Here is a 21748-nt window from a genome sequence, read left to right as displayed (position 1 = left end):
TGTATTCTCTCTCATCAGACTTTCTTCAGGTTTTCATAGGGTCATTAATAAAAGATAAAACAAGTGAAAAATGTCACGTTCTGCTCCAGACCTTTGGGGAAATGAGTGTCTTGACTTAATGCTTTGGATTATGCTTTAATGTGGGATGCTCTATGTGTGTGTGTGTGTGTGTGTGTGTGTGTGTGTGTGTGTGTGTGTGACGTACATATTATATTAGGGGGCCAAATGTCCCCACAGTGTGATAACCTGTTATTTTCAGCTTGTGGGGACATTTTCTTCGGTCCCCACAAGGGAAAATCAATTTTATAAAAATCTGCGACTGCAATCAAAAAAACTAAAATGCCAAAAGTTTTGAATTGTGTTTGGATGCTTATGGTTAAGGTTGGGGCTGGGGGGGGGGGTCATTGGTGGGATCAGGGGTATATGCTCGTAGAAATGAATGGATGGTGCCCACAGAGATGTGTGTGTGTGTGTGTGTGTGTGTGAGTGAGTGAGAGAGAGAGATATGAGAAGTCACCACCTTAGAGGGGACAGTTACCTCGCAGTGTTGAGCCAAAACATTTCGAAACATCACAGCAGTGACATGTCTCAGGGTTTTCGGTATCAACACTCTGAGGACATCACGGACCGGCCACGCCTCCCACCATTGTGTGAGTCCCGCACCATGCCAGCACCTTTATGTGTACATATCGCACAAGACGACCGGTGAAACTGAGAAAGAGGGATCTGCTGAGCCTGGTTCAGCCGGGGTCAAGGAAACAAGAGAAAAACTACACTCAGAGTCGGAGGCCTGGACGCCACCCAGAGGCCATTGTGTCCGTATTCCACATGATACCAGGGATTGGGCGCCGTGCAGCCTGACATCAAGCTCTGAGCTGCAGATAAAATCAGCTACAAGCACCTCAGCAGCTAACTCAGTAACCGGCAGCTTAAGAATGGTTGTATAATTCCGATGAAAATCCGCATTGTTTTAGCAATACGACGTATGAGCTGTGAGTGGGAAGCCAACCATTTACACGACAGTTACGGTTACATGCTAACGAAACACCCGCATTCCACAGCAAACACCACACAGTTACGACACAGTTTACTATTAACAGAAATACACAAATACACATATTAATTAGCAATATTTAAAAGTCATCTCCTTTATTAAAATGACTCATGCATTCGCCACAATGTATCTGACTGCCCTCTGTGTGTGTGGCTGCTGCATGGAAAACAATGTGTGTCATCTGGGTTGTGGTGTGACATTAAACAAACAAGGCGGAGACACATAAATAAGCAACGGATTGTTCTAGAGAGAGTTCTTTTTCGACATTGTTTAAAGTATATGGCCACCTTAAGCCCCTTGAAGGCTCCTTCTGCTTCGGACTTTGCTGAAGTACCAACCTAGAACCGTACAAAGGATAAAAAAAGATCAAAATATTCCAAAACAAAAGGAGCCAAATAATTACCTTTGCCAAGCAGCCAAGCGATGCGGCATAAACAAACATCTAAAAAGGTATGGAGGAGCCATCCCGCCCGTGGGGGGCGTGGCCTTCTGGGCGGGCATCCAGCTAGTGCCATATTTACAGCTGGCAGATGTGCTGCGGAGACCTTCCCAGCAACGTCTCCAATACGCCGTCACCGACAATCGTGAGCAGCAAGCCCTGGGGGCCCCAGGACCGCAGCAGCCCACACCCCGGGGAACGGCCTCATTGTCCCAGCTCCTACTCCCTGAACCGGGAGCATCAAAACAAATGAGTGTTTAGGAAGAGGGCCGGCCCCCCCAGAGTGAAGAAGTTACAAGGACGGGGGGGATTTCACTGAGGAAAGAAGGGGAGAACGAACGGGTGTTTACTAACCACAGAACATTTCACTGTTCCTGGGGAAACATCCCCTATTGACAGAAACCGTCATCGAATAAGGTGTGTGGCCGATTACTAGCACCAGTTTACCACCCACGGTTTAATTACCATCCCCTAACCATCAGCTACTAACCACCACCTAGTCAGCTCTAACCCATTCTGTGTGCAATTCCTGCATCAGCCCAGAGGAGAAGTTATTTCACCCCGTGGATGAAATGAGGCATCTGTGGGAAGCAGAACGTTTTCGTGGCGATGGAGATGTTTCCAACCGTGCGTAAACCTCCCTCAGATTCATTGAATGCTCTACCAGAACAGCGACAGGAAACGGTCAGGAGGAAGGCTGGAAGGCTCCCGGGCCAGCTGACACCAAAATACCACCTCACCTCCGAATTACTCACAATCCCCTCTGACAGCTGTGACTCTCCTCTTGTCACTATCTAACATTAATTCTGTTAGCAGAAGCTACATCTTTTGGACTTGAAGGAAAAGGCCTTTTTCTGAAAGAAAAGAAAAACAGCAGGTTTCCTGTAAAATTGTCCGTAAGTAAAAATGTCATTTTCTTCCATTTGAGTATTGTAAAAGGCACTCAACCTTTCTTTGACTGCATACCCACTATGTCTCTCGTGCTGGAGGGGCGGTAAAAAGGCAGGATAAAGTCTAAATATGCTGCTGGCTGGGCTCTAAATGGTGTGTAAACATTAAAGCAGCGGGGGACGGGCAGCCCGCTTTTAGGCTGCGACGGTTTTCTCCTTCTGCGCTGAACCCCCTCCTTCTGCGGTCTCGTTAAGGGCCGCGTCAACATGCCCATATCCTATAAGCGATTCACAGAGGCCATGCCGGGACTCTCACAGCGGACGGCACCGGTAAATAAAAACGACCACCACGTCAGTCTGCCTTCTGCCCTTTTCCACACCTGCAGGACGGGAGCGGCGACGAGGAGAGTTACAGCGCCCCATGGGAGTCACGTGACCTCACTGCTGCCTGCTCACTGCTGCTGATGGCCATTTGTCCTCAAGGTGTGTAAAAGAGTCATTAATGGGAGCACCAATAACCCTCTGCTACCCCCAAAGGGTGAGGAGCTGGACCCGGTATCAGGACAGCACAGCCCAAAGTCTGTTTATTATAGAAATATGCATATTGTATCTAAAACACATTAAACATATTATATGTGCTCAGACATTAAGCAACAGATGAAAGGCATCGAAAAGTTTCACCAGATGGATCTAAGCCAGATAATTCTGAACAGACGGTTACAAAAAAAAAAAGGAAAAGAACTGGATTGTTTAATTGGACACGCCTGAGGGGGCTGTGGATTGGGGGGCAGGCAGAACCGGCTCCGTCAGGAAGTGGAGGCGCCATGCTAACAGCGGCTCTTAATTAGTCAGAATCAATTCATACGGAGAAGCTGAGGCACTGCGACCAGCTCAGCGACCACCCTGAGAACGACGACCGTGCCGAGAACAGCGACCACCCTGAGAATGGTGACCACCCCGAGAACAACGACCGCGCAGAGAGCAGCGATCGCCCTGAGAACAACGATCGCGCAGAGAGCAGCGATCGCCCTGAGAACAACGATCGCGCAGAGAGCAGTGACCGCCTTTGCTAAAACAGCCCCCCATCCCAGTCATGTTTAAAGACACAATAGGCCCAAAGCCATCGTAAAGACGTTAGAGACGTCGACTCGGGACACGCACATTACTTACAGTACCAGTCAAAAGTTGACACGCCTACCCATAAAGAGGCTGTACTATTCATTACATTTTAGAATAATTATAAAGACATCAAAACTGAAAAATAACATATTTGGTTTATTTAGTGACCAAAACAGTAATAAACAAAACAAATAATTTGTTGGGGGGGGGGGGGGGGTGCAGCTCCCTGGGTTGCCGGTTGAAATCCCTGGATCAGCAGAGTGATCCCACCCCATCATTGGGCCCTTGAACAAGGCCCTTAACCCCACTGTCTCCTCTATGCCAGTTTCATGCAGTGATCTCCGGAGATGCTTTTCCAGCTGTCCTGAAGGACTTCCGGCGTATGCTGCGCTCTCACTGCTCACTGGCCACTTCTCTGTCACACTCTGGACAAACTCCTCCAAAATCATTTGTACTGGGTTTAGGTCAGGTGGCCTGTACTACGAAGCGGGGTTACTGGCTTATCGGGGTAACTTGTCGGATTTAAGGTACCACCGTTTAAATGGGCTTCCTATTCATTCAGTTACATTTCACCCAGACTACCTTAAATCCGACAAGTTACCCCGATAAGCCAGTAACCCAGTTACCCCGCTTCATAGTACAGACCCCAGGTCATATGACAATATCACTCTCCTTTGTAGGTGGTGTGTGCAAACTTTTGACTGGTTCTGTATATCACCAGCACATGCACTGGTGGGCTCCAAGTATCCAAGTAACCCTTGTTAACCCAACTAATGATCGCAGTGTCTGCTGCGGGGGGCAGATTTCCTTGATTTTATGGGCTTTTCCCTGCGGGCGGAGCTGTCAGACAGTGAGGAGCCCCCCCCCACCCACCCCCTCACCTGAGCTGTGACTTAATTACGGACCAGCCTGTGTTCCCTCATCCACACTTTCCGTCGTGCGGCGCCATGCCCTGCATCGCAATTCACCACCTCCTGTGCATGTCAACGGCACAAGCAGCATGGCTCTCAGTCAACTGGCGGACGGCTAATCAAGAAGCGAAACGAGTTTTCCAAAGTTGGCATGGTTTCCTGCGCTTGTTGGGGTCTCGCCTCCACTCCCTGTCTGCCCTGCGCTTCCACCTGAACCTGCATTACTGTTATCACAATACAAAAAAATCAAATTTCAATACAAGAGCAGGAAAAATATTGAAATTCGATACCATTTTCAACATAATTTAATGTGATGAAAAAATTTCAAATGCAATTTTGTTCGCAGTAAAAACTTTACATCCTTGTAAACTGATGTCACTATATTTAAAAAAAAAAAAACCTTTCTAAATGTGCTCTGGTTTACGGTCTTCATTTAGCACAAAGCATCTCTAGACGCCACTCCAGCTAAACTCTTTGTTGATTATGCACAATGGAGAAAGTCCTGCCACTTCAGAGCTAATCATCTCCGTAACACCCCGTAAGTGAGACTGCAGGTCTAGGCGTACGCATTGGGAGCCTGCGGGCAGTTATCAGAGCAAACAGGAGGTGTGGGCTGTAGACTCAACACCATGATGGTATCGAAACAGTTTTATACAACAGAATCCATTCTATCGGTACTTTCGACATTTTTGACAACACTAACCTGGACCCGGTCAATCTGACTCTCCCCCGCGTGATCTGAAACAGCAATCTTGTGGGGCCCGAAAACCTGATCTCAGGACTTCCATCCTAATTTATCTCACCGCTGCTGCAGACCCAGAACACGTAACAGATTTAGGACTAAACTAGTTTCTACAGAAAAAAATAAAAGACGACAGCAGCTGACCAGTAAGACCCAGAAGTGACTGTGCATGAAGAAGTGTGCCACACTATTAAACACTAACACCCACCCAATCCATTTTTGATTTGATATAAATAATAAACCAAATCTAACCAAGGCAGCATCCACACACGCCCCATCCAACAGAAGATGCGGTGAATATTTCATATGCAATAAGTCCCAACGGAGGAACATGGCCTCATATTTTGTAAGTGAACACAATCTGATTAACTCAGCTTTCCCTGGGGTGGAGTGGGGGGCCCGTATTACTAACCTCATTTGCGGTACAGGCCACAGACATTACACTTCTGTCCAGCCACAGTAGCCCCACCCAGGGGTGAAAGACCCTGCTGAGTGCAGCAGTCTCCCGGACTTGGCACAGAGGTGACCGGAAGCTGGAGCCGACATGCTCGGGAAAGCACACGGCATTCCGGGAACGCCGAGTGCGTTTCACGAGTCGAGGCACTCGTCAGACTTGCTCGGAGAAACGCCTGACACATTTCCTTATAATTGTGCAGACTGAGAACAAGGAACGTGAACCCTTTATAAACGAGGCTAATTAAGTTTCTCCCATGTTTCCAGGCTTGGAAAGGATGAAATTAAAATTTCTATATACTGAACCGAAATCACAGGGCTCAGCCTGTACTTTCGAAACGCTTCGCGAACTTCATCTGCTGTAACATTAAGATGAACACGGTCATCAGTAAAAGAGAATCAGTTCATCTTGCAAGCTGTGAAGTTGCATTCTGCGACTATTCCTCTGCCATAATCTTCATTTTTGGGAACACCTGTTCAAATCAGCACGACCCCCATTGACAACTCAACTGGGAAATGAAAGGAAAATTATTTGCTTGCTGATCTAACTGTCGGCCAATGATGGCTTGTATCCGACGATGATGGTAAACCATGTGATCACCAAGTCAACCAGACAGCTCATCTGTGTCATGATGTTTGCAACCAATGAGCAGCTGGGAGGCGGGGCCTCCTGCCATTCTCACGGTTACCATGAGGTAAGGGTGTGACACAGCCGGTGGCAGGCAAGTCCTTACTGGATAAGGAAACAGCAATCCACCAATCATTCTGGCTTAGCAGGACTCCTGTGCTGGGGCATATTTACAGAGGGGTTGTGGGGGGTTGAACTCAGATAAGTTTTAATTGTGCCTTTTCCCACCCAAAGACATCTACAAAAAATATTTCAATATAAAATCCTTATGAAATGATTTTGCCAGGCAGGAAAATCACAGTGATAAATCGATGCACTATTATAAATCTTTAATTCTAACTAACAATATTTAAAATTCAAGACCTACAACATTTTGGGGTAACACCTGGCTCATGGTTTTAGCAGTGGACAGTTTTCGAATTGGCAACAGTGGCTATGGGCATGTCTAAGCTAAATGTTTCGTCGTTGGCTCCACTGTGCGTTGGGTGGTTCTTTGCCTCCGCAGCTGTGCGTTTAAAGACATGTAACACACAGCTTGTCATGTATTAACCTTTATGTGATGATTCTGTTAAAGTTATTAAGTGGATAAAGATTTCAACAGCAAGATACCAACTGGGACTTGACTGGAAACCTCCCTTAAATAGCCACTTTATCCCAATATCAAGATAATAGTGCAGAAAAAGCTAATTGTTTAATTAGTGGATGGAGGAGGGTCCTCTCACTTTGTTCAGTCACGAAAACTGGCCGTCCAATGGAGGGCAGAGCACACTGACAGCCTGGCTGCTTATTGGTTAGTGAAGCAGAGGCCGACAGCAAGGACAAGTCCCAACCAAACCGGTGCTGGAAGCCAGCAGAACGAGTAGGAGTGACAAGACTGTCAAACTCCCCCACTGAAGGCGTGCCAGTTAGCCCCCCCCCCCACCAACCCCACCGCACCGCTGAAGCGTTTTCTCACGGGTGTGCAGTTACGTGTCAGCGAGCGATTTACGACTGACGACGGCATGCTGGAATGCGGCGAGCCCATGACAAAATGGAAAACATGGAAGGAGTCCTGTCTCTTTCCACCCCACTCGCCCCCCCCCCCCCCCCCCCCCCCCGTACTCACCGCTGTACCACAGAGAGGCGGATGTCAGGAGCAGATTATCTTTTGTAGGACAAAGGTGTAGCCACTGCAGAAGGAGACACACACAGCTACACCCTCAGACACACCTGACAGAGCTCAACTGTATCCTGCTGAAAATTTTATGAGATTCCGCTGAATATCTTTCGGAGGCAAGACTTGTTTCGCAGCTTAATTTAGACCCTCGGAGGATTCAGCACTGCCCACCTTCAGCTCAGGCGGCTCAGCAGCTCGGGAGACTAACTGAACCCTCTGGTTTGGCTGTCACTTGACTAGTGTCGGAAATGTACGCCTGGAAACTGACACAGAACGTGCCGGATTCTGACAAGTGAAACACGAAACGGCAACAAGTTCATGTTTACGTTGGTTACCGGAATATAGTGTGGACTCGGTACGCAAACGCCCCATTTGAGGGTGAGACGTTAAGAGTGCATGAAAGACAACAGGGTCTCCCAACACCAAGGGAACATAGAGAGACAAGTACAGTGATGGCCAATGAGGCCGATCCAGACAGCCGGGCTGACGAATAGTAACGTCGTCTCCTTGGTGGACGGGGATCCCTCGCCGCTCTCTCAGGTTAAGGTCTGGCCCCAGAGGTCTTTAAAGGAGAGGAAGACCCCCCCCCCACATACCTGGCTCCCCCCTGCTCCCCTTTCCACTCTCTCTGTTCTTCTTCAGCACGGCTTTGAACATGGTGCGTTTCCTGGGTGTCTATGTCGCCAACTGTGGGGACAAAGCCAAGATAGTCTCAGTCACAGTCAGCATAGCTAGTGGTCGTAACCCCATCCCACCCTCCAATTTGACCCCAGTACCCCCCTCCCATTCCAGCTAAGAATGAAGCAGCATGTGACCAGGAAGAACATAGTATCTTATCTCCCAAGATGTGGACATTCGCCAGTTACCACAACGTGCAGAGAGCTGACCATGCTCAGTTTTAGCAGGAGAAATAGTAATTTTTTTTTTAAAGTTCCGGTGAATATGTTCTTCATGGAATAATTTTAAAGGATGACGGCAGGTGGTGATGAGCTGCTACAAAATCTGAGGGATTGCAACACGAAGGCAGAGCCGCCTACCCATCAGAGGGGTTAGGGCCTCGTCACCTTGGCTCTTTGGGGGCCAGATGGTTCCTAAGTTCCACAGACTGCCTGGGGTGATGTAAAACTCAAACAGAAACTCGGCTAACGTCATGCTACTCACTGCTAAGCGGCAGATTACAGTCTCAGATTATTTTGTTCTTTCCGAGCAGAAGAGGTCTGAGAACGCGAGTCTTAAGAATGCAAGAACACAACCCCAATAGCTGCACCCTGTGCGAGCGGCCAGGGGACAGCAACCCCCCCCCCCCCCCGGCGGACCTTTTCGTGACCCTGGAGCATGTGCTTCCAGGTCCGCCACTGGCCGATTCATATGGGGGGCTTTCCTCCTGACTGAGGGATCCACTGGATCCCAGTGCCACACCTGAGATAAGTGGCTGGAGTCTGTGATATGGAGATCGCAGCCTCGGCACAACGCTGGGGGGGCAGCACCCCCTGAGCAAAGCCGGCCGTTGGCACCGAAGCGCAAGCCGACTGCTTGTCAGGCATTTTGGTCAGCAGGCAATCGAGGTCTAGATGACTCACCCTAAATTATACGGCCCCAAATTTTACATGAATAATATATATATATATATATATATATATATATATATATATATATATATATATAAATGCTCTTTCTGCAGCTCTCCTCTGAATGCCTTTCAAAGGAACAGAGAAAGTACCAGCCAGAACAGTGGAACATCTAGCATTTTTGGCATTGTTTTAAAAATTACTAGACTAATATTGCCGGTATGTTTCAACAACCAAAGAATGTTACAAATATCAGACATTGGACAATTAAATAAGTAACTAGAGCAACAGTTGAATAAAGCTCTGCAGTCTCTAAATATCTGAAGCATTTCCACAATTTTGTGTATATTGGTCCTCAAAATAGTGGGAAACAAAAGCCTCTGTGTTTAGCTGCCAGCTGTCACGCACCTCCCCGTCACCGCTGAGGAGAAAACACCGAAGCAGAAATGCCGTAAGCTGCTAAGCGGAGCTGCTGTGATCTGTGAGCGAAGGGGCGGGGAAGCACATCTGACCGTGTCGGACCTGTGAGCGAAGGGGCGGGGAAGCACACCTGACCGTGTCGGACCTGTGAGCGAAGGGGCGGGGAAGCACACCTGACCGTGTCGGACCTGTGAGCGAAGGGGCGGGGAAGCACACCTGACCGTGTCGGACCTGTGAGCGAAGGGGCGGGGAAGCACACCTGACCGTGTCGGACCTGTGAGCGAAGGGGCGGGGAAGCACACCTGACCGTGTCGGACCTGTGAGCGAAGAGGCAGGGAAGCACACCTGACCGTGTCGGACCTGTGAGCGAAGGGGCGGGGAAGCACACCTGACCGTGTCGGACCTGTGAGCGAAGGGGCGGGGAAGCACACCTGACCGTGTCGGACCTGTGAGCGAAGGGGCGGGGAAGCACACCTGACCGTGTCGGACCTGTGAGCGAAGGGGCGGGGAAGCACACCTGACCGTGTCGGACCTGTGAGCGAAGGGGCGGGGAAGCACACCTGACCGTGTCGGACCTGTGAGCGAAGGGGCGGGGAAGCACACCTGACCGTGTCGAATCTGTGAGCGAAGGGGCGGGGAAGCACACCTGACCGTGTCGGACCTGTGAGCGAAGGGGCAGGGAAGCACACCTGACCGTGTCGGACCTGTGAGCGAAGAGGCAGGGAAGCACACCTGACCGTGTCGGACCTGTGAGCGAAGAGGCAGGGAAGCACACCTGACCGTGTCGGACCTGTGAGCGAAGAGGCAGGGAAGCACACCTGACCGTGTCGGACCTGTGAGCGAAGGGGCAGGGAAGCACACCTGACTGTGTCGGACCTGTGAGCGAAGGGGCGGGGAAGCACACCTGACCGTGTCGGACCTGTGAGCGAAGGGGCGGGGAAGCACACCTGACCGTGTCGGACCTGTGAGCGAAGGGGCGGGGAAGCACACCTGACCGTGTCGGACCTGTGAGCGAAGGGGCAGGGAAGCACATCTGACCGTGTCGGACCTGTGAGCGAAGGGGCAGGGAAGCACACCTGACCGTGTCGGACCTGTGAGCGAAGGGGCGGGGAAGCACACCTGACCGTGTCGGATCTGTGAGCGAAGGGGCGGGGAAGCACACCTGACCGTGTCGGACCTGTGAGCGAAGGGGCGGGGAAGCACACCTGACTGTGTCGGACCTGTGAGCGAAGGGGCGGGGAAGCACACCTGACCGTGTCGAATCTGTGAGCGAAGGGGCGGGGAAGCACACCTGACTGTGTCGGATCTCTGTGGGGGGTCCATTGTTCTGCCCACCAGCATTCCTTCATCTGCCATCAGCAGAGTTTTGTATTTTATTTGGTTACTTATGGTTAAAGTTAGGGCTGGGTGGGGGTTAAGGTTTTTCCCATAGAAATAAATCCACGGTCCCCATAAAGATACAAATTCAAACGTGTGTGTGCGTGTGTTTACTTCCAGTCATCACCTTAGGAGTGGGTGGCTGACATGACTGCGACTCGCCTTGGTTTACGGCAGACTGACTCATGTGAGGAGTCACTAAACCTCATGGCCCCCGTGGCCATTTCCGCACTCCCTAAAATTCATCATTGGTTGCACATGTCATGACAGCAGCTGGAGGAAACCAGGCACGTTCAGGTTCATATCTGAAGGAGGAGGAAGCCGTAACGTCGCCCCTTAGCTGACTCGCGTTTCCCTAAGCAGACGCCTTGACACTTACACTCCACCCGCAGTTGGATGATTCACTATTCAGGATAAGAATCTCACTCAAGGCACCGACCCTTTCGTCCCAAGCAGAGGAGCCTCACAGCGATGGTGCCCATCGCCCAGTGGCTCCTCCTTCCCTTTAGCTTGCAGCCAGAAGAATGAAGTTCATACACTGTTCACCGCTGCAAGTCCTAGTCCAACTGGTAAGTATATGTAGCAAATAAATCTCTATCTTCTGGACGCCACTAAGTTCCCTTCTTGTTAACCATTCTACTTGCTTATCACCTTGCGCCAACACTATATCCGGCCCAAAACCAGCAGCCATCTACAGGGGACTGGCCATCCACAGGGATCGTTCCACTTTCTTCTCCAGTATGCTCGTAGGCCAAGCAGCCATAGGAAATTACAGGGGACGGCAATCCATATTTTAACGAGCAGGACCACTTACCATACCAGACGCTAAAACCATTTTTTCCAACGCATACATGAATAAAGAACCGATTGCTTTCTGCCTTGCTGAGCATTCTTCCTGCACTGAGTTCTAGGTGGAAAACTTTTTAAACGAGCTTGGTATTCTTCAGATAAGAAAACAAACAGGCGGAGGGCACGAATGCAGGACTGTGCAGAGCAAGACTGTTGGCTGACATGATGCTGAAAATACCAGCTGATCCTGTTCAACCACGCTGAAGAATGGGGAGCATTAACTGGGGAATTAGCTGCTGTACCGGCTCAAAAACACCGGATTTGTGAAAGACTACCTGAGAGGACAAACCTGATGATGACATCTACGGCAGCATCTAATCCATCTACAGAGCACCAGAGAAGTACGGCTGCACACCTAACTGGATTACGGAAGAAGCCAGAGAAGATTCCACTTTGAGCTGTAAGATGTCTTGGGCAGACCCCGGGTTTATATGACACACACCCGATGCCCATTTCCCCATGGAAACAGTGCAGCTGTCCCTAACCACATGCTCATGCAGGACGTTCTGCTTTGCCCGGGACCTGGGCATCTTGGCTTTTGGGTTGGGGTCCGCTCGCGTGGTCACAGGTGGCGCTGAAAAGCGGCGAGTCGCACATTCATTGTTCTCCTTTGAAGAGACCACATCCTCCGTATAAAAGACTTTTCCCACATCATTATGAAAACAAATGGAGAAAAAAAAAAACCTGTTATTTTAATGTCGCCATCAAGGACCATTTCCTGTTCGTTCACTACAAAGCAGACATCTGCGGGCCAATGGCGGGCTTTCTGTGAATGGAGGACAGCGGGGCTCCTGATTGGATAAACAGCCACTATGAGCAAGAGCAGCACCCATGGTACGAGCCCGACAGACAGACAGGGATACAGCACAGACCAATAAATACACACATCCATCCGAAGGCGATAGCTGGCACTGCTCTGTCAGCATCTCGTATGTAGGGACAGGAAATGAGCCTCCTTCCTGGTTCTCCAGGGTTCTGAAAGGAGGGGGCCATGCTCTTACACCAAGCCCCCCCCACACTCCTGACAGAAGAAACAGCAACGGGTCTACGGCAGGAGCAATGTAACGCACATGCAAACAGCTTCCCTTCAAGCCCCCACCCACCCAAAAAAAATACATCCGGAATAACAGACCACAGTGGGGGGGCTGCAATGTCTCAAACATCTGTGCACCACTGGAAATGCAAACTGGGGGCTCCGGAACAGGACGATCACACCCCCCCACCCCCCTCGCTGGGTGACGGAGAATTAGGCTCTTTAAAGAAAGTTACACAGAGCCCACATCAGAGGTGACAAGGGACAGCTGGCTGTTTATCCACCTTCCGGGGAGGGGCTTCTGCGGGTAAGCAAAGATCAAGCGATGCAGGTGGCAGCTAACGCAGTTTTCTGATGTCTTCCTGCGCTTAAGCATCATGACCGGCGTTAGATGGACGGAGGCACAGCAACGGGTCCAAGGGGCCCACGGGTGCCAGCCGGACTGAAACCGTCATGGTTTATCACGGGGTACCTTCATGGTACCACCTGACACCAGGAAAGTGAGCAATGAAGCTGCTTGCCCTTTGCCTACTTTCTCTAATTTTCCACCGTTCATTTCTATACTTGTCATCATCACCCAGATCCTGAATCCTGTCACACAGGGGAGCAGATCAGGAACGGCACAGGATGATGACAATGCGATTAATCTCCGACGTGATCATGCGACAGTCAGTGTACAGGAGCACGCTTTTTTTTTTTTTTAAAGAAACAATTGATTGGCCCCAAAAGGATGCTGGTACTTGTCATACACCATATGGCCAAAAAGTATGTGGCCACCCCTATTAATTAGACGAATTGCCTAATTAAGTGACACCCATTGCTGACACAGGTATATAGTTAAACACATAGTTCCGCAACCTCCTGGAACCATTATCAGCAGTATAATAGATGGTCATACAGAAGAGGTTAGTGACTTTCCATTTGGCAAGATCATAAGACACCTTGTGATTGTGAAGATCAAAACGACTGGGAGCCAGCCGCACAATCTCACAGATAGGGAACTGGACACCCAACATCAGAACCCAACCCAACAGAACCCCTCCTGCCATGTTTCAACAGCTAAAGGAAAGCCATCCCTGATGAGCAGCGGTGACTACAGCAAAAGACAGACTAACTTCATATTAATTGCCCTGATTTAGGAATGAGATGCTGGACAAGCTGGTGTCCACATACTTCTGGGCAAACAGGAAGAAAATCTCCCCCCCCCCCCATACTAAATGGTGTGGTGAGAGTGATCAAATCTCTCCCTTTTGCGAGATGTGGCACACGGCACGCTCACAGAATTATGGAATCATTTTAATTATGCTCACGCAGCTTTGGGTCCTTTGAGGGTTGCTCTGAAATTGCCGTTTCTTTCGGAGCTGAGAGGCTGCGTGAGGGTTTTAATGAGGTCCAGACCCGACACACAACAGCTCCAGTGTCGTCAGAAGGCCTTTGGAAACGTGACCTCAGAGAGAGCTAATTAAAGCATTGTGTGGTTTCATGAAAGAACGAAAACTGACCTCAAAATAACGAGAAGCCCAAATCTGGCAATCGGCCTTCTGGAAAGTGACTCTTCTGGAGAACGTTGTGATGTGGAGAAGGTTACTCCTCTCGGGAGTTGGACCCAGCAACCTTCTGGGATAGCACAGATCTTCACCCGCTGTGCTACATAAACAGCTCCAGATTCTGAATCTCCCTCTCTTCTTCGAGCTCCTGTGCAGATGCCCCACCCCTCGAGAGCTTCTCCAGCGGTCCGCCAGGGTGACTGTGGCCGTTCCGACGGACCTCGTACTGGATTACTGGCAGGACCTCCAAACCGTGGCTTATTTTGAGGCAGTGAGAGGCAGTCCACTTTCTCCCTGCAATTCCCATCAGTGGGGCTTCTCTCCCAGAATAGAAAGTGATATGGGTCACAGCCACTGGCGGGGGAGGGGGGTTTATAGTAACTACTACAGTCTCAGTTATGAAAACAACAAAAGCCACAGGCACAGTTACAGTAACGAGTATGAGCACAGTCACGGTCACAGTCACAGTCCGCAGCAGGACCCTGACGTGAATGAAACCAGGACCACAGGGCCTGAAGAAGTTTGTTTTCAGTTTTACAGCCCAATCAGTCAATCCAAGATGCAAAACATGCAGCACTTAGTTGTTAAAGTCAAGTAAAAGCACAAATGAGAGAGCCAGAGTGGGCTCGGCGACGTGGCCCCTGCCTGGCACAAACAGCGTCCAGACTCCCGGGCCATGCTGTCGTTTCCCTCCTAAACCCAGAAAAGCCAAGAATTTAGCATTGCTATTTTTCACCTCAAGCTGTGTTTCCGAGACTATGAAGCAGGCAAAAGCCTACTCTGCCATTTTAAATGCAAGTCAAAGAATAATCCGGGGTGGCTTTGGGTACCACTGGACAGAATCTTTGCAGACTGTGCCTGTCTGAGAACTGGAAATCAGCGCAGGGTCCTGCTGTGCCATTAAGGCCAGTGTAATTTGCTTCAGCAAAAACATCCACCAGTATAAAACAACTAAGTCAGCAATGCAGGTCCTGGCAAATATGGGCCAAAATTCACTGCTAGGTAACCGGAATAATAAGGAAAAATAAAATGAGGAAGATGAAGCTGAGGGAAATTATGAATCACTGCCGGTCGCTAGGTCACACCCCCGACCCAACAGGACCTTGACATCCAGCAGCGGGCTGAAACCCACCAGAGAAAACTAAACACAAGATGCAGTTTCACACAAGAAATATAAATATTATAGGTTGACTTGACAATCCTGAAACCAAAGGTTCCACATCAGGACGGTTCAAAGCAGGAACTCTTCTGAGCATCATGGGCTGGAGAAAGGCTCCTCGCCATGACGATCCCCTCTGTCTGCAGGTCCTCCGTTACCATGACCACGCACCCGCTACAGGCGATCCCCTCTCCCTCGCTTGTGGGCGTCGGGACACATGCAAAACATCCGACCACCCGCTGATAGTAATTACCAAAGTCTTTACAAGAGGAATAAACCATGGAAAGTTTCAACAAGCAATTGCAGGACAGTGTGGCACAGGACAATAAGGCTGGAATCTGCAGCTCGGAACAGCAGCCGCGCTTCTTCGGACACTGACGGCCTTCCGGCATCTAAATCAGCCATTCATGGGCAAATCTCACAGGCCCAATTAACATGGATGCTCCACAAGATGGAAAGACTGGAAACAGGACTGTGACCAACACTCAGATACACAGCAACAGCCTACAGACAGACGGGCATCCCTGCCTGTCATTACAGAGGTAATGAGCAGATGACGTTGCCAATTCCGGACAAGGGACCCATTCTCCTCGCCTAGCTGCTCTTATCGAATATTTTCTCATCACATGTCGCACTCCGCATTCCTCAGAACCTTCGGCACGCCCGTGACTGAGCGGCGAAATGAGGCCCCTTAAAAATAACGCAGCTATTTCTGGATAAGAACAGGACCTTGTTGGATAAGAATACGTCGTTGGGAGATGCCGGCCAACTGTACAGTTGGCGGCCCTTCTGACCAGCCGGCGTTAGCTGGGGCAAAGGCACCGATGACCAGATGCAGGCAATGCGGATCCCATTACAGCCTGACTGCGAGACTCGTCCGCACTGTGCGGGACGGCAAACGGGACGCCGTGACGAGAGGATGGGAGGAAGGAGGAGGGACGTTATTTGGATACAGGAGAGGAGGTGGGTTTCACTGACGGACAGCCGTTTCAGGCTGAGCACGGGAGGAATCAGCACAGAAACAAATCCGGCATTGGATCGTGGGATGGGGTCCAGGAACAGGCATGGGGTTTGAGTGTGTTGTCTGGGGGGGGGGGGAATAAACAGGTCCCCCAACACTGATATTCCTAATATAATCTGTAGACCGATATTTCTTGCAAAGCTACAATTCAACTGAAAGCAAAATCAGACCATTTCGAAAAACAAAACACAGAACACATCCATGGGGTGGGGGGAGGCACTGATAGGCTACCCATTGTCATTGGGGTGACCATCACCCCATCGTCACGTCTCCTCGCCTCTCGCAAGGACAAGGGTCTTTCACATCGCTACTCCTGTCACCTGCAGTTAGTAACAAGAGACGTATCCCAGAATCATCCGCTGCTTTCGCTCTGCCTGGTGGCGTCTGATATAATTCAGCCTTTTATATGCACACCAAAGTTATGCAGCGCTCACATTACTCCACATCTCCTGTTTTACTGTATCAACACCAGATATCATGCTGGTTGGGAAAAACTGCTGCAGGTCATTTCCCATTAAACCAAAGAAGCTGGAGAAACGAGTATTACGAGATGTGATCCCTGCCATTAGAGCATTAAAACACGAAGCAGGAAGATTTATCATCCAGTTCTCTCTTCTTCCTGGAGACAAAAAGACAGATGTGATCAGAAGGCCCACATCTCTAAGGTCTTCCGTCATACCGACCTCCAGCTTGAACCAGCTCCGCTCTCTGGAGCCCAGTGCTGGCAAAAATGTACTAACAGTTAGTGCGATCAGCCTGGGAAGAGGAGGGATCCGTCTGCCATCAGCGAACCACGGCACAATGAGGACAAGGTGGTCGTTAATCCTCGTAAGGTTTACGGTCACGGCTGGGCGGCGCGGAAAGCGAGCCGGCTCCTTTTGGCGGGAATCGGTCTCTCATTGAGAGGATGTCGGGTGTGACTGCGTGTGGCCGACCTCGCTGGTGGTGATGCCCGCCCGCCCGCCCACCCCCCCCCATGCTCTACTTGTGCACTTACGCCGGCTCAGAATAGACTCGCCTCGTCCCGGCTCTATTCTGGAACAGCAGCTTGGTGCCTAGAGGGCTGTGGCCCTGAAGAACACAAGCGTCCTACATACGTCAAGTCCGGGTATCTAGAACAAGCCGGGGACGCCATCAAAAATGCATGAAAGTTTTTATCGTCTCACTCAGAAGGAGACCAGCAGATCACCTGGCAGGCCTGGCTGACCACACCCTCCTCAGTTCTTCATGTAACCACTTTATAATGTCTCTTCATGCTCTGCCTTTACACCGAGTCACATGACCAGACAACCTCAACCAACTAATGACAATGTCACAGAGAGGGCCTGAGAGATGGCGTGGGCCGTCCGCGTGAATGCCTGACTCTCCACCATGCCTGCCTCACCCCACGGCTTCCTCGGCAACTACAGCTCACGTTTAGGCAGGAGCGGCGACCCGAATCCGGCACTAACTCAGTGACCCAGGGCAGGCGGGGTGGCGGGGGGGGGGGGGGGGGGGGGAGGGCGACACAGGGCCAGACCATCAGGATCCAGGTGCGTCCGCTTGGCAGGGATGCCCTGCGGCTTCCTGCAACGTGCTCACAGTTAAAGATTAACCACCAACGCTGAGTCCACTCAGGCTTTCACTGACAGACAGGCTGTGCTACAGGCTCTCTGCAGACTTAAACAGAGCCTGTAGTCTGTCCTTCGGTGGCTAAAAAGCACATCTGATGGACAAAGGAAACAGGCAGCAGATATTACTGCACCGCTAATATTTATCAGCAGACATGCTTGAGGATGAAGACAGTGGCTGTAGAAAAACGCGAAAACTGAAGCAGAATGACCAGCGGTCGCAGTGCTAGTTTGCAAAATGGTGGAATCCATTTAAATTTAACATTAAATCACATCTGTCAAAGTCCCACCAACCACATATCTGACTTTACCTGTCGGCCAGTTATGAAGCCCTTGAAATTCCTGGTTCAGTGGAGTTGGTGGAGTATAACGCGGAACGTAGACCGGCTTGAGGACTCAGAGGGCTGGGTTGAGAATCGCTGCCTTGAACCCGGGAGATCTCAGAAAGTCAGTGCGTGGCGTGCTGGGCACCAACGCGGGGGCAAGCTGCCACCGGCATTCTGGGAAACGGCGGCCTTGGGGAGGGGCCAGCTGAGTGATGTTTCCAAGTCAGACCAGCAAGGACTAAACTGAAAACCAGCAAGGTCAAACTTAATACTTCCAGCTCAAACCAGTATTACCCAGTGAAGTCAGCTACCAGCTCAATCCAGTACTACTCAGTGGAGTAAGAGTGTTTCTCAAGCTGGTCCTTGGGGACCCACAGACGGCCCACCTTTTTGCTCCCCCCAGTCCCAGCTGGCTGCCATACAAAGTCTGAACATCTATTCAGTCTCCAACAACTTACCCAGTACAGAGTCACACAGAGAACATGGCAACACAAATCAGAAAATTAAACATTTACAATATGGAGGAAGTTATACAACAATAAAAATGGGTAAGTTCTGAGCTGGATATGTTTAAATAAATAAAAATACACCATATTATATGAAACATGGATTAGTCCATGTATTAAACAAGACAGCGGGGAAGCCACAAGTGATATCCCACACTGAAAACTCAAACCTGACATGAAACACTACTGAGAAACACACGGGTTCTTCAGCAAGATGAACGCTGCAATAAACAGCATGACATCATCACACCTCTGACCAAACAAAATATCTGGTTGCCTAAAATAACCTGAAGCGGCATTGTCTGAGGAAGCGGAGCTCGCTGGTACAAGGTCCGGGCAGAGGAGCACGGTGAGTGATCTCCAGCTCTCCAGCTGTCCGGCCAGTCCTGCTCACGCACCCGCAGCGCCTCCCAGCCACCCTGCGCGTCAGTGAGCAGGCTCGCTCTCCAGGAAAGTTAGAGAGATCAAATTAAATGACCCTGACCAGAATAAGCGGTTAGAAGATAGATGGATAAAATTAAACGGGGGTGGGGGGTTCCAGTTCTTTGGTGGCCTACATACTAAGCATGCGCTCCTCGATAATTTCCTAAATTATACAGCAGGGCTGCGTAAGCTGTGTTACCGCGACACGGCGGCCAGGATGCCGCAAACGCCATCCGCGGTTAGGAAAGTCGCTTCATTCCTCGTCTCAGATACGCCTCAGTAGCCCGGGATGATGGAGAGAAGGGGGGGGGGGCATGGCTTAGCGAGCTCACGGAGCCTTGGCGAGCGGCTCGGCGAACTCCCCTTCTGCACGGAGCATTGTAGCGCACATGCCGCATTCCGCCGCCGGAACCGAAGGGAGTGAGACGGGATACAGCCCAGCCCTCCGGACCCCAGAGGGACCATGACGGACTCGCTGGGCGACAGTCAGAGCAGCCTGAAGTCGCCCGTTTTGCGCCCCGTGATCAGCCAGGCGCTGCGGATTACGCCGGATTTCCAGCACCGTATCTCCATAAACAAACAACGGGGTTCTGCGGCGGAACCACGCAGCCCACCATCTGTGCGAGACAAAAAACGGGGCTGAGCAGTGAGGGAAGTCCAGACCTGCGTTTGGACCCTGCCCTTGGCCACACGATCAATTTTCGGTCTAATCTGTTGCACAGGTTACCGCATAAGGGAGGTACCGTTTTAGCCGGGACTCAAACCTCTCAGGAACTCTCCGGGGTCAGGGAGGGTTCGGTGCCCCCGGTGCCAGCACCTGTTCACGTTGCCAACTGGGCAGATACCATGGAGACCGCCCACCCCCTCCAAAACAGAATGAAAAGCCGCAGATCTTTTAGGTCCGAAACCCCAAAGGCCCTTTCCATGTGATCAGAGATGGCGATGAATACGTTTTTTTCCTACATATTTACTGTACGGGGGAGGAAGGGGGTGCCGTCACTGAGATTAGTCACGCAGCCAAGCCAGACGTGAAGCACAACACAAGCGTTCATGAGTCAGTGAAGCAGACACAATGGCGATTTAAGGCCATTTAATTATGCAAAACGAAAAATAAACACCCACGCTTCCAGTTCGCGTTTCTCAGTTTATCCATGCTCATAAAAATGATTGCAGCAGGGAGATCAAAACCCAAGCGGGAGTTTAAAAAAGCGCCTTTATAATAAAATCCGGAATTTTAATGAGAGCCTCCTGTCCATTGACTAAACACGTACTATCGTTTAGAGAGTGATTTGTATTTCAAACTTTCCCGTTCACATCGTTAGGTACCTGGGCTGCTACAAAGATTATAATTTACAACACTAAAGAATATCCTCCCTCAGTAGGGACTGTTGGGGGGGGGAGTGTAATAAACTTTAAATGACTATTTCCATAGTGCATCCAGAGTAAGGAATGACAGGGAGTGTAATAAGGAGGGATGCCGGGGGTGATTTCCCCAAGTTTTATCACTTCTGGATGCACTTTGGATTGGTATGCATTCAACACCTGGGAAAAGATCAGTAAAGCGGAGCTACAACCGCACAGAGAGCGCAGAAAGAAAGTAAATTGCACATGAAGCGCATAAAAACGAAGCGTCTCGCAAGTCGGCGCGTCCCCCTCATCACTATTTGCGAAACATATTTATTGATACTATAGAAAGCTTATGCACTTGAAAATAAACCGGACTGCAACTCATAAAAAACAGAAGCCCCCTTTACGAGCTTCACATAAAGTATTGGCGCTATGATTTGCACTGGGCTTTACCAGATCAATAAATAACATCCACGGCACTTAACAGGCTGTCGACGGCTGTCATCCACAGGTTACTGACATTAATTATTCAGCGCTGAAATAAAGATACATGCTTTATATCTGGGTCATGGCAAACGGTGTCAAAATCAAACAAGTCAGTTGTTTAGAAGAGATATGGAGGCTATCAAACCATTATAACCTGTAATCTTATTCAGAGTACCAAACAGGGACTAGTACAGGTAAGAACATTAACAAAACACAGACAGAACTTCGTCATTACGGCGCTATATTCCACAAACTATAGTATTAATACAATCTAGATGAGTTGCAGTTTAATACCAATACTTTATCGACGCGATCATGAGATTAACAAACTTGTAAATATTCAACGGTTTAACGTTACTCAGAGGCATGCCCTGACATATTTCACTACCACCTTTGATCTAGCCCACTCGCACTACATCCTTCCCAAGACACAAAAGGGCTGATCATGCATTTACCAAAAAAATAAAATAAATACGCACGTGTCTGACCATATGAAACTTCAGCAAAGGTGGAGAAATACGTGGTTTTAAATCACGAATCTTCCGTCCAGGGAAATAAAAACTTTTCTTAGTCTTTTATTTCTAAAACAGTTCCATAATAAAGCGAGAGAGCTAAACTACTCCCTGGCACAAAACTGGCTTCATGAGAGCCGAAAGCGAGCGCGTCTCGGCGCGGCACATTACC

At 49.8% G+C, this 21748-nt stretch overlaps 2 protein-coding genes across 4 annotated transcripts in view; both read right to left on the bottom strand.

Annotated features, from left to right (window-relative positions):
- Positions 1–8123, bottom strand: part of LOC125710281 (protein TANC1-like) — a 74304-nt gene extending 66181 nt beyond the window's left edge. For all 3 annotated transcript variants that reach the window (XR_007382949.1, XM_048979848.1, XM_048979850.1), the window contains exon 1: positions 7989–8123. Coding sequence is in view for 2 of the 3 variants with exons in the window: in XM_048979848.1 (XP_048835805.1) it covers positions 7989–8049 (61 nt within the window). In the remaining variant the exon portion in view is untranslated. The remainder of the gene's footprint in view (positions 1–7988) is intronic.
- A 1296-nt stretch (positions 8124–9419) lies between these two features.
- On the bottom strand, positions 9420–10981 carry LOC125709408 (uncharacterized). The gene is made up of 5 exons (XM_048977779.1): positions 10920–10981; positions 10472–10723; positions 9769–10428; positions 9640–9654; positions 9420–9525 (listed from the first exon to the last, which is right to left on the bottom strand). Exons 1-5 carry the CDS (start codon positions 10979–10981, stop codon positions 9420–9422), a joined length of 1095 nt encoding a protein of 364 aa, XP_048833736.1.
- Between the last annotated feature and the right edge of the window lie 10767 nt (positions 10982–21748).

This window comes from Brienomyrus brachyistius, chromosome 16, assembly GCF_023856365.1.
Source record: "Brienomyrus brachyistius isolate T26 chromosome 16, BBRACH_0.4, whole genome shotgun sequence".
Lineage (NCBI taxonomy): Eukaryota > Metazoa > Chordata > Actinopteri > Osteoglossiformes > Mormyridae > Brienomyrus > Brienomyrus brachyistius.
Note: the sequence above shows the minus strand (reverse complement) of the source record. Positions and strands in the feature narration are given on the sequence as shown.

Coding starts and splice junctions, on each gene's coding strand:
- LOC125709408 (XM_048977779.1), bottom strand. CDS start 10,981: ATGGCCACGGGGGCCATGAGGTTTAGTGACTCCTCACATGAGTCAGTC. Junction 10,724..10,919: donor TCAGTCTGCCGTAAACCAAG/GCGAGTCGCAGT, acceptor TGGCAGATGAAG/GAATGCTGGTGGGCAGAACA. Junction 10,429..10,471: donor CCCCGCCCCTTCGCTCACAG/GTCCGACACGGT, acceptor CTTCGCTCACAG/GTCCGACACGGTCAGATGTG.